The sequence below is a fragment of the Merops nubicus genome, unplaced genomic scaffold (genome assembly GCF_000691845.1).
Source record: "Merops nubicus isolate BGI_N331 unplaced genomic scaffold, ASM69184v1 scaffold20588, whole genome shotgun sequence".
Taxonomy (NCBI): Eukaryota; Metazoa; Chordata; class Aves; order Coraciiformes; family Meropidae; genus Merops; species Merops nubicus.
Genome location: NW_008623936.1, coordinates 2,619 through 15,229, shown reverse-complemented (window position 1 = coordinate 15,229; position 12,611 = coordinate 2,619). Strand labels below are relative to the sequence as shown.

At 45.7% G+C, this 12,611-nt stretch overlaps 1 protein-coding gene across 1 annotated transcript; it reads right to left on the bottom strand.

The window, feature by feature from the left end:
• Nucleotides 1-357: 357 nt before the first annotated feature.
• TRNAU1AP (tRNA selenocysteine 1 associated protein 1) lies at nucleotides 358-12,250 on the bottom strand. The gene is made up of 8 exons (XM_008945254.1): nucleotides 12,159-12,250; nucleotides 11,263-11,362; nucleotides 8,549-8,601; nucleotides 7,841-7,972; nucleotides 4,114-4,233; nucleotides 2,543-2,705; nucleotides 1,726-1,759; nucleotides 358-494 (listed from the first exon to the last, which is right to left on the bottom strand). The coding sequence occupies exons 1-8, from the start codon at nucleotides 12,242-12,244 to the stop codon at nucleotides 358-360; spliced, it is 825 nt and encodes a 274-aa protein (XP_008943502.1). The 5' UTR covers nucleotides 12,245-12,250.
• Between the last annotated feature and the right edge of the window lie 361 nt (nucleotides 12,251-12,611).

The window sequence follows — 12,611 nt, the reverse complement described above, 5'->3', positions numbered from 1 at the left end:
GGTAATTTTACTTAAAAGACCAACTTTTTTTTTTTTATTGTAGGTTGGAGTAGAGTCTTTTCCCTGTGCCATCTCCTTGAAAGTTTATAAATTACAATTCCCGGTTAAGCACCGAGAGTTCATTTCAAGACAAAAGGAATAAAACTGTTGCAGTTCCAACTTCCACCGTGGACAGGAGTCACCACGATGCTCCTCTGACACTCCTGTACAGGGAAGGCCACAGTCCTCCTGTACTTGGAGAGCAGCAGCCCTGGGTGGAGCAGGGGCCTCCCCTGGCTCCTTGCAGGTCCGGGGCTGTGGGAGGGTCCGGGGGGCGCGGCCGGGATCTGGCCCGGGCACAGCGCCCCCGCCACGGGGCTATAACACTGCTGGGATCTCTGAGGAGACCGTGTCCAAAGGCTGCCAGTGACAGTCCATCAGGGCGTCGTAGAGCTCCTCGCTCTGCTCCATGAACTGTTTGTTTGCTTCCTGGACGTCTAGCTGAGGTGTTGGATCTGCAGGGGGGAAGATGAGGCAGAGAAATGAGGCTGAGCGTGGCAGAACCCCGTAAACGGGTTTGTTTTATTCAAACCAATGTGGGGGCAGTCACAAAATGTTCCCAGGACTGGCTGCTACATGGAACAGTTCCCAAAAATCAGCTCATGGCATTCCCCAAACCACTTGGAGGATGTGCAGCTCACCTACCACCAGCCACCAGCTGCTCCCCAGCTGACCTGAGCAGCACCATCACATGGGTTAGGAAGAGGCTGTCAGAGACTCTTATAGAGTCTCTATCAACAGGCTGAGAGGGTGGAAAACCCACAAAACACATCAGGAATGTGTTTGTAAAAGCACAAACCAGCTCAGAATGCTTGTAAATGTTCAGTTTTAGCTGCACCATGTTGTAACACATGGCAGGAGAACGGAATTAAGAAGAAGGAATGAGACACTGGTGATACATTTCAGTTCCCTACAAATTTCAACCTATTAATTACACCAACGAGAAAAAGACACCCCAGAGACACTCTGACCAGAGGCCTGGGTCTCAGCAAAAGGCAAATTCTCCTGTAATGCTTTTCAAAACCATTAAAGGGCTTTCTCACTGACATCATTACTGATCCCTATGGATCCTGTAAAGGATCCAGCTGCTTTCTACTGTTACCATGGGATTTAATATTTTTTTAAAATCAGATAAGATACATTACCTAGTGCATATTGCACTCAGTTTTGGAACTGCTGGTATGAAATGATTTTGTTCTTGCACCAACAAATGAAAACTGCTCATTGATCCATCTAAAACCCCAAGGAGCTTTAGTGGCTCATTTCAAGCAATGACTGCTGAAGGAAATATTTTAGCAGTGTGCTAACTGATATTATTTCTTTTTTAAACTAAAAGCACCATGAAGTATCCTGGGCTCTAAATTCCAAGTTTTTACAGGAAACCAGAATATCAACACTGGTTTTGTAGTATACCAGAAAAAATACTAAAAAAAGGGTTAATCCTGTTCCTATAGAAGATTAAAATCTCCATGCCAGTGAAGTCAGTTAGTTTCACTCCCAACAAGGAACAGTAACTGTAAAGTAAGGATGCAATTGTGGCAGGTGATAGTGACCCCTGAATTTTCTCAGATTTAGTCCAAGATAGAGGTATATTAGACATCAAAACCCAGGGCCAGTTGGAGAGACACTACCTCTGATCCAAACAGTGCAAATCAGACAACTTCAAAAAGAATGTGAGAAACTTACCTTCCAATGCATCCTCACCAACTTCTTCATATGTCTGCAAGGCAATACAAACCCCTTAGGACAGCAGATATTTATCTGTTCTTTTTAAAGCATCACCTGTCACAGACTGACTTTTATATCTAACTGATTACAACAGAATTCTTCACACATAAACCCCGTGTTCAACTCCCAGCAGACTGCACAGGGGAGATCTCCCACCAAACTTTGAACAGAGGCAGCAGCTGAAATTCCTGTGGTGAAGCTGGATGGTCTTCCTGATCTGTCCTGCCCTCTACAACAAGACTTATGAAGGATCCCAGGAGGCAGTCCTCATAGAATCCCAGACTGGTTTGGGTTGAAGGGACCTTTCAAGGTCATCTGGTCCAACCCCCTGCAGGGACAGGGACATCCCCAGCTAGAGCAGGGGGCTCAGAGCCCCGGCCAACCTCCCCTGGAATGGTTCCAGGGATGGGGCAGCGACCACCTCTCTGGGCAGCCTGGGCCAGGGGCTCACCACCCTCAGCAGCAAAAGTTTCCTCCTTTCTTCCAGTCTCAGCACTGCCTGTCCACCTTACCAAGAGAGCCCTTCTACCACGACGACTGTATTGAGAAATCTTGATAGGTCTCCAGATCCTCCTTTACTCCTCCAAACCTTTCTACCCCTCCAGACCCAGCAACACCCCCTACAGAAAACCCCCACAAACACTGAGGGCTGCTAAATAGTTTTGCTTCCTCATCAAGCAGCTACATTAAGACCCCAGATCTTGAAGATACAACGTGCCCATCACGTTTCTGTGCTGACAGCTCCCTGAGGAGCTAGCTCATCGTGCTGTCCTACCTGCATCATGCTCTGTGTGTATCCATACTGGGGGTAGCTGTAGCTGTAGCTGCCCGTGTTCTGGTCGTAGCCCCACTGGGCATAGTAGTTGTGATATTGTTGGTAATACTGGTTATAATTATAGTTGTACATCTGATTGTACTCCATTGATTTCACACGATTACTTCAAAAAACAAAGCAGGAACAAGTTGCAAATAATGCAGGACAATGAGGAAAAAAGCAGTGCAATAGCTTAACACACAATATGGTGCAGAGTCTAACATGCAAATTTCAGTCTTTAAAATATATTCACTATTTACTGCAGCAGTATTTATCATTTGCATACATTTGCAGAAAGAAAGTTGTTTAAATTTAATGCCCTTTCCTGTATTCATATTAATTTTCATTAATAAACATTGCCTTTCATTTTTATGAGTTAATTTAGTATCACTTTGTGGCTTTGGGAAGAGTTCAGGACTATGAGCCTCAGATTAGAACAATCCTGAACCACGATACAGACTCTTGGGTCCCTTTTTCCTTCTGATGAATAGGATGAAGTTCAGTACTCTGCAGCTTCCTGAGACAAGGGACTGAGTCTTGCTTTACATAAAGAGTTAAAGACTTAGAGCCTTGCCAAAGAATTGGGGTTTTCTTTAGCAAGAATGGGCAAACCCCTCTCTCTCCTGCCACTATAGTACAGAAGCCTGAGCAATGCCTAGCTGTCCCCAATCCCACTGAACTGGGTGATCTTCAAGGCACAGTTGGAAGAACTCATGAAGTAAAAAGGACTAGAAGAAATTAAAAAGAAAAAAAAAAAGGCCTGTGAGCTGACTAAAATTCACCTTCTCATGGAATTGGGAATCCCACCTGGTTATCAAGATTGGAAATAATGAGATGACAAATATTGATTGATAATGAAAATATGTCACATATAAAGCTATGTCTAATGATGAAATTAGTGAGAAGTAGGAAAAGGGAAACATCAATCTTCTCACCACGACAGACCCCCTTTTTCTGCTTTTCTCTTCCTCAATCCCCCCCAACTTCTGAGGTCACTGAAAATCTAAATATTATTCAAATAGGGAGCAATTACTATTATTCGTATTACCCTAGTGCTACGAGCCCCAAGTCAGACCAGGATCTCATTGTATCAGGTTCTGAACAAACACAGAAAAAAAAGTTAATCCCTGCCCCAAAAGACTTATATTTAGTAGACATTAAAATAGAATTAGCAAGGTAATTGAGCTTTGCTACCCAGAAATCAATAAGCAGATGCAGACTATTTCAATTTAATGCAAAGGAACATACACTTTAAAAATAATCATATTTAAATACAGTGTGTATACACATGTGTGTATTTAATAATGGATACAATTAAACAGCACAAAATGCTTAGTCTTGATCTAATGCCAGAATCTTTTTGAATCCCTGTGCACCCCAACACTCCAGCTACTTTACTACATTCATGGATATTCCTTCACTCTGTGATGGAGACATCCAAGAAATGTACCCAAACCACTAAAAGGCATTTAAAAATGAATGTGATTTGACATCCTGGTGCTCTCAGACAGTCTGGCTGCTCTTATACTCACGCTTTTGGTATAGCCACACTCAAGCGTACAGGTTTGGAGCCCAAGCCCACAGCTCCCTGGCACTCTGTCAGTGCTCTCTTCTGTTCCAGCTCATCCGTGAATTTCACGAACCCATAACCTCTGCAAGAGACAGCAAACATCTCACGTGAAACAAACCCCCAAAAGCCACATCACCTAAAGGAAAATAGTTACAGTGAAGTCAAAATGGGTTCTGCAAAACGCAGCGAACAACTTTCGCTACGGCTGTCCCTGCTTGTAGTAGGGTTTAAATGATTCCACCTTCCAGGTTCTTTTCAAAAGGCTTGAAATTGTATGTGCAAACTTCAGCAGAACTTGTGAGGGCTTCACAAAAGTAAAGTCAATCTTATGCCAGTGGATTCTGGGGAGCTGGATGTGAGCAAGGCATGTGGAAATCCATGTGGCAAAATATGGAGCTTTGTAGCAAACTTGGAGCTTTGTAGCAAAGACCAGATCTATACTGGAGGATACAGATCATGGAATCATGGAATGGTTTGGGCTGGAAGGGACCTTTGAAGGTCCAACCCCCCTGCAGGGAGCAGGGACATCCCCAGCTAGAGCAGGGTGCTCAGAGCCACGGCCAACCTCCCCTGGAATGGTTCCAGGGATGGGGCAGCGACCACCTCTCTGGGCAGCCTGGGCCAGGGGCTCACCACCCTCACTGGAAAAAACATCTTCCTTCTCTCCAGTCTAAATCTCCCTTTCTGAGTTTCAAACCATCACCCTTTGTCCTATCACTACAGACCCTGCTAAAAAATCTGTCCCCATCTTCATAACACATCCCTTGAAGCCCTGTCAGGCCACCAGCAGGTCTCCCTGGAGCCTTCTCCTCTGTGGCTGCCCCAGCCCAACTCTCTCCTGCTGGGCTCCCAGCAGAGGGGTTCCCCCCTCGGGGCATTGCTGGGGCTCCTCTGGCCCCGCTCCAGCAGGTCCCTGGCTCTGCTGTGCTGAGGACTCCAGAGCTGCCCCAGCACTGCAGGGGGGTCTCCCAGAGCTGGCAGAGGGGCAGGATCCCCTCCCTGCCCTGTGCCCACACTGCTGGGGGGGCAGCCCAGGCTGTCGGGGGCTCCTGGACAGCTCCTCACCCCCAGCACCCCCAAGTCCTTCTCCTCAGGCTGCTCTCCAGCCCTTCACCCCCAGCCTGGGCTGGTACCAGGGCTTGCCCCAACCCAGGGGCAGGACCTTGCCCTTGGCCTGGCTGAACCTCATGAGGGGCACACAGCCCTACTTCTCAAGCTTGGATGGATACCAGCCCTCAGGTCTGTCAACCACACTGCTCAGCTCAGTGTCATCTGCAGACTGGCTGAGGGTGCACTAACGATCACCTAAACAGTTTCCAGTCTGCACAGAGAAGGGGTACTCTTTCCAATCCAGTCCTTTTTTCAATAAGAAAATATTCAAACCCTTTTCTCTCATTCCTAACAACAGCCCAACCCCATCAGCGTTCTCAGCAGTGGATCTCAGACGAGCTCTTAACATCAAGCTGCTAAAGCTTGCTCTGACAGCACAACCTGAACAGGGAGAGCCCAGAGCCAGCAACCCCTCGACTGTGGAGCAACTTTTTGCTGTGGTGCTGGCAGCCCTGTACCAGCCAGCCAGAAAATATTAACTCCCCTTCAACCCCAAAGGTCCTTTGCGTGGGATTCCGATGCTGCAGTGAGTCAGCAGCGATGCAACAGCATCCGGGAGGGCAGTGCCAGGATCCCCAGATGGGCTGGGCTGCCTCACACAGCAAAAAGATCAAAGAGTTAGGTGTGGGAGGGAAGGAGGAACCCATCAAGGCAAAGGAAGGAGTTTGGGAGGGAAAGGGCTTGACTACCTGGGGAAAAGAACGAGCCGCAAGCAAGGGTGTAAGTTTACAGGGTATTATCTGTTCTGTGGGAACCCTTCAACAGCAAGTGACACGCTGTTCTGAAAGCAGCAGCACCTAGTTCTCGTGGTAGGTCCATGCTTGGAGCTATCTCAGAGCAGCCTGTGCCCCATGAAATGCAGGATCTGGCACAGCCAGCCGTATGCACAAGTCCAAGTGTATGTTTTTATAGATCTATGCACGTGTGGATGTGAACTGCTCACACAGGGGAGAGCAAACCAAAGCCCAGGCTGGTCTAGGTACAAACCAGAGAAGCAAGCAAGAGCAAAACTGCATGGGGACACACTCTGTGTCACTTGCCCTCTGTGAAAGGACAAATTAAACCAGGGCAAGTCAGTTCTTAACTCCGTTTAAATCAGTTTTAGGTGTTCCTGCTCAAAAGTGTGTAAGTTTCTAAGCTGCTACAAAGGCTCCTGCAGCTTTTCAGAGGAGACCAGGAGTGTGCAAATGAAACTAGGAATATTGGCAGTTCCAAAAGAGAGATGGACAGATAGAGCTGGATGTACTGTACAGGGGGTGGGTGCTGTTGGGTGCAGGAGGGCAGGCAGGGATTCTTCCAGCTTTTCCAGACACTCATTTTTTTCCACACCAATAAATAAAATGGATTTTACTACAGAACAAAACCCACCAAGAAATGGTTTCTTAATGGCCAGGCCCTCCCTAGCAGACATTCTGTGCTGTCCCTGCAGAGCAGCAGGCACAGCACTGCACCATCAGGCTCCAAGCTCCTCTCTGAGGGAGGAGGAGGAGCCCTGATCTACCAGCCCTGGCTGGAAGGGCCAAACCTTCACCAGGCACGTCCACAAGCTCCATCTTCCCCTCTCCCATCACATGGACACTTGCATTTGCCTCAGCTTTGAGTAACTGCACAAGTCACAACAAAGTCCCTGGCAGGAACACCCTGGCACAGCACCTGGAGTCCACCCCAGCAGTGTTGGTCTCTGGTGAGTCCTTAAGAGCCAGAGAATGACTGAGCAGCTCTGCAAGCCACTCAGGTTGCACTTGAAGAAGAACTTCATCACCAGGGAGGGAGCACAGCTCTGGAGCAGGCTGCCCAGACAGGCTGGATTATTGCCATCCTGGGAGGTTTTCCAGGCTACACAATTCATGGCTGACCTGATCTAGCACTGGCAGCAGACCTGCTCAGAGTGGGAAGATGGACCAGAGACTTCCACAGGTTCCTGTCCAAGACTGACAAACCTTATGTGAGAAAGAGGGCAGGTCTGCAGCCATATTCCAGGTCTTATCAGAACATTCTCACACGTATTCTATACAGTTCTGTTCTGTTTTGAGAACACAGATGCTCACTAGTTGGTCCCTCTTTTAGGAAAATATAGTTTCATTTTCTGCTCTTTAGAAAATATTTTAAGAAAGTTAAAAAATCTTTTGGACAACTGTTTTTGGCCACATATTTCCAGTCAAGATGAACAAGGTGGCTACTAAGCACCTGACAATGAATCACAGTCCTGTTTGCCCTCCCCTGCTTGAAACAAAACCCCATAAAGCTTTCTCAGGAACTAAAGACTATAAAAGCACAAATCCAGCTGAGAATCCAGAAGGCCAGTGTTTCAAGATGACTGTTCAAACATTTTTTTGGCATTTCAGAAGTGCAATAACACACTGCCAACACACAAAGGGCACCACACTGCCAGAGGGGTGACAATGCACTGTGGTGACTATCAAAAGCCCAGTGTACTGCAGACTGAATGTTCAAGAACATTGTATTTTAAGATTACTAAAAGCTAAGCTGATAGATCTATTCTTTTTCCCTTGCTGCATTCAATCATTCATCTTGGTGTCTGTGAAGTGAAAGAAAAGAATGAATAAAAGATGACTTACTTGGATACTCCTGCCTGGTCCAAAACAACTTTTCCACCTCTACACGATGGATAAACTTTAACAAAAAATTCATATAACATGCCATCATCCACATCAGGAGTCAGGTCTCCCACAAACAGTGAATATTCTGGGCTAAAGAAATGAACAGAAAACTTCTTAAGCACAACTGCACAGAAAGAGGCATGCTGAGTGATAGGTGATATGCAGCTGAAACATTTCACTTCAGAAAAAAGTGATATTAAAAGACTGTTTAGTGGATAAATTGTCACCAGTTAAGTTGCACAGATGACTAAAATTGTCACTGATGTTTTTTTTCAAGTCAGCAGCACAACCAAGCTACTCAATACTTCTTTTTATTTTAAAGGTAATTTCATTGCTTCGTTCTCACAGCCTATCTCTGGATTTCTAACACAGCAAGAAGCCATTAATGTCTCATTTGTAGCTCTGCTATTTCCAACATATTGATCTCTTATTACAATATACAGATTAGATACTTCAATGCTATAAAGTTTAAATGCCTTAAAAGACACTCCTGACCAATCTGCTAGGCCACACAAAAGGCAACGGAGACAAGTGACAGGAAGGCCAAGTGACCCTCCCTCTGCAATGGCAAACTTGTGGGTCCACCTACTTTGAATACTCTTTGCAAGGCAATTGATAAAGAGACATTAAGCAGGCAAAACTCAGATTTAAATATTGAGCTCTTACCTGTTATCAGGCTGCTTTCCATACGTTGCATAATTCAGCTTAAATCGCTTTGCCTGAAACAAAAACAAATCCATGCATTCAAAAGTTCTCATGAGAAATCAAACAATCAGGAAAAAAAACCAATAAGCTGATTTTACACAACTTTCTTAATGCTAGAAGAATGAAAATCAGCAAAGGATCTGTGCCACAAGGTTGGGCCTGTCTTTATTTTTAACAGTTTATAAGGCTGGAGAGAGGCAGGTGCCTGGTGTGGCATCAGATTTTTGTGACTTTAAGGAAGGCAGCAAAACACAGGTACTAGGAATAAACATCAAATGACTTGGAATTTTAAGGTCTTAAAATGAAAGGACAGCACAGACCACTGGGCATTTGTGGTTTATAGGAATAGCAGCAGAGCAGAATCCACCACACTGGAAAATGGAATCAATCCCCAAGTGTGGAAGTACAGCTAAGTACTCTGCTCTGGGTGATGTGCTCATTTAGTAAGATCCAAAATTAAGGTTTTTTTTAAAAAAGGATTATTTGTCATCGGACACTAGAGGCCTCCCTGAACTTTACACCTGATTTTATGTTTCCCAGGAGCCCAGGTTGATGCCCACTGGCCCAGCTGAACTCCCAGCCCCCATCCTACCACCATTCAGCAGCTTGTGCCCAACTCTCATTTAAATCTTGACCAATATCTAAGGAGCAGATCCTGCCTCAAAATCCCGAGGGTCTAAACCCCATGGACACTTCTACCTGATGCTTAGCACAGAGGGGCCCAAGCAGGCTCCCCACAGTGCAGTGGTAACTGCTAGCTCCTTCTGAATCCTGTCTGAGAGGAGGAACACAGGGCTGTGCTCCTGTACCACAACACTGCTGTCCCAGCTCGCCCAGCCAGAGTGAGACCTAAGCTTGGATGCCCTCATCAGCTTGAGTGGCTTCAAAACTGTTTTTCTATCTCCCAACAGGTTTCCAGTGAAGATATTCCTCTGCACTAGTGGCACAACAAGAATTCAAGGGGAATTTGGCCAGAGAAAGGAGCCTGCTGTGAGTCTATAACCTAGAGTTCAGGGTATTAATCAGCACAGTGGAGAGCACAGTGTGTTCCTGCACCTTATGATCTACTTTCTTCCCTCAAAGATAGTGTGAATAATTCTTGGGAAATAGAGCAAAGACTTAACTCTAGGTTATAATCCTGTTCCTTGTGTGCTTGCATTTGCTGGTGTGCCAGACTACACAACTCTGTGGACCATTTACAAGCTAACACAAAATTCAGATTCCACTTTGAAGCACTTTCATCTTTGTTTTTTTTTTTTTCACCTTGCCCTTCATATCAGTATTTTGGGTTTAAAATCAATAAGAGACCTGAGAGTACTTCCACTCAAATGGGAACTGGAGGCTCTAATTCTGTAAAACTGAGACAGCACCAGCACTTTGGGAACTCTGTTGCTCCTTTAGCTGATTCAGTATTTAAAAATAAAGAGTGAGCCACACTCAGTTTTCTGTAAACAACAGAAAAAGTATTGAAATGCAAGAGAAGAGCTGGACAGTTGCCTGCTGAGTGCACTGATTTAGTGCCTATGTTGGATCTGTCCCACGTCCCTAATTCCCTCCATGTGTTATGTAAGTGACCCCTCTGCACAACACTGTGAGTTAAACCATGCAGAGAAATGGGTATCCCCAAACCCAAACTTCCATTATTACATCCCTCCTTGCACAAGCTGCTCTCTTTGTGTCTCTAGTGACTCTAGAAGGCATGGAGGAAGATGAGCTGCCCTTAATGACAGGCTCTGGTTTGCATATTAAACAGGGCAGGTGAAGCTGCTCCCTCCAGGCCTCTCCAGGCCCCTTCTAACAGGGGACACCATCCTCTCAGGAAGGTTCACCAAGTAGTTCAACCTCCACTTCCTCCTCAGGGTACTGAAGACCCTGAAACAGGCATTGATTTAGCTTTAGATATCACACCCAAAGCGAGGTGATTCCAGAGCTGCTTTATGAACCAGTCATCCCAGCTCCTGTGGCTACACTGGGCAGCTGTGTCAGCCAGCCTGGTTTAATCCACCACACGTTGGAGTCAACAGCCTAAAATTAGCCTCTGGGATTATTCCTCCTCTTCTTCCTACCTCCCCACCTCACTTTTATGTACCAGAGACTTTTCTTATGCACTGCAATTAGGAAATTGTTAGCACCTTCTCCACTGGAAATAGGTTTGAATAACTTTGGCTTGCTAAAGGCCAAGAATAATGGCTGGCTTAAAAGCCACGTTTCTCTTGCAAAGAGAAAACTCAAAACTCTGTGAACTTGCAGGTTCATCTGGAATGTCTGTAACACCACACAGGCTGGGATGAATTAACAGGGAGTTACGAGTGGAGCAAGGCAGCAGGACTGCAGGAGGTACACTCCATCTGGATTTTCCTTGCTCTTCTCTGGTTTCTCACTAGTCTAACTTTGACAATAGTGAAAAGGCTCAGAAATAAAAAAAAAAAACAAAACAAAACAACACACCACAACATCTCTAGACCTGGATTTTATCCTGACATTTGCATAGAAATTAGTCGGGTTTACCCAACGATTTTCTGAGCAAGCACTTGAATAGTTTTATGCTCATTACTTTAACTAAGAATCCCAGATTGGTAACTATTAAATTTGTCTGTAATCATCCAAAACAGAGTTTCCACACTCTCTGCTCCTTCCCAGCCTGGGTTCCCAGCTGGCTGGTTTCAGGTACTTACTGGTGTAGCACCAGGAAGCGGCTTCCCGTTGATTTTGTGTAAACATTTCTCTGCAGTAGCTAGATCTGCAAATTCTACAAAGCAATAGCCTGCTGGAATTCTGAACACACGACACAGGAGAGGAGAGAAAGAGGTCAGATATAAAACATATTTGAGGAGGACTACTACACTTTTAGATAACTGGTAGGAAATTTGCTACAGTTGCAATACTTAGAACAATTTCTTTTTCAAAGTATAAATGTCAGGTACCAAAAAGAAGCCAGCAAAGTAATCTTGGATCTTAAGTGAAGTGATAGCTCCTACTTACCAGTAAATCAGGGCAACACAAGCACACAGAAAACAGTTCTGCTCACAATCCGTTTACTTCCTACTTTCACGGACTACAAATTTTCCCACCCAAGTTTAAACAACTGAAATCTGCAATTACAACATTTACAAGAATACGAAATTACTTCATCCTGCACACAGTCATCTCATTTCATTCCAACCCAACTTCAAAGCTTCTCATATTGCTCTTTCTAAGTCAGGCTTCCCACCTCTGCCAGCACCACAATGCTGCACCAGAGTAACAAGTAACAGGGACTCGTCCCCAAAACCTGAAGCCCAGGAGGTGTCATTCCCAGAGGGGCTGTATGACATATGTCACTGTATGACACACACATGCTGCTCTGGACCAGTGCTGCAGCACCACAGGGTGAGGGCCGACCCTTGGTGTGTTGAAGGGCCAGCAATCGTCCTCCCCACAGCTCTCACCAACATCCCCATGTTGTGGGCAGCAAATGGTGAAAAACTGGCAGGGAAAATCCTCCTGACACGGGGAGGACCCTGGCGAGGGGGCAAACGGGTCCATCCAAACGCACCCGTAGAACAAACTGAGAACAAGCATGAACAGTTACCCTGTCAACCTGTTTCGAATGATTTTTACGCTCAGTACAAGCTCCCCCATGGTGGCAAAGGCTCTTGAAACAAAGTTTTCATCCATATATGGCTCCAGCTATAAAAGCAAAGAAAAAAAAAGTCAGGCCAGAGCATCTACAAACAGGAGAATTTGTGTCAATGTCACCCTAAGCAGTTAAAACATTATTGAGAAGGATTTTACCCTTACACTTCAAAAAGAAGACTCATTTAAGAGGGTCGCTGCCACTCAAAACCAGCAGGCATGCATGAACCAGGCTCAACAGTCTGCAAAGTGGAACCCAAGAGACAGCGTGAATTTTCAGAGAACAGGGAGCTTTCACAGAAGGACAAAAGCCACTCAGAAACATACAGCAACAAACTGAGCGTTCGCCACACGCAGCCGGGGAGGGGGCGAGGGAGGCGACGGGCTCCTCCTCGCCGCCCGTGAGCCC

What these genes read in the sequence shown, in the direction of transcription:
- TRNAU1AP (XM_008945254.1), bottom strand. Translation starts at nt 12,244, where the DNA reads ATGGATGAAAACTTTGTTTCAAGAGCCTTTGCCACCATGGGGGAGCTT. An exon ending in ATTCGAAACAGGTTGACAGG is followed by an intron (nt 11,363 to 12,158) that starts GTAACTGTTCAT and finishes TCGTGTGTTCAG; the next exon opens with AATTCCAGCAGGCTATTGCT. An exon ending in GACCAGGCAGGAGTATCCAA is followed by an intron (nt 4,234 to 7,840) that starts GTAAGTCATCTT and finishes TGTCTCTTGCAG; the next exon opens with AGGTTATGGGTTCGTGAAAT.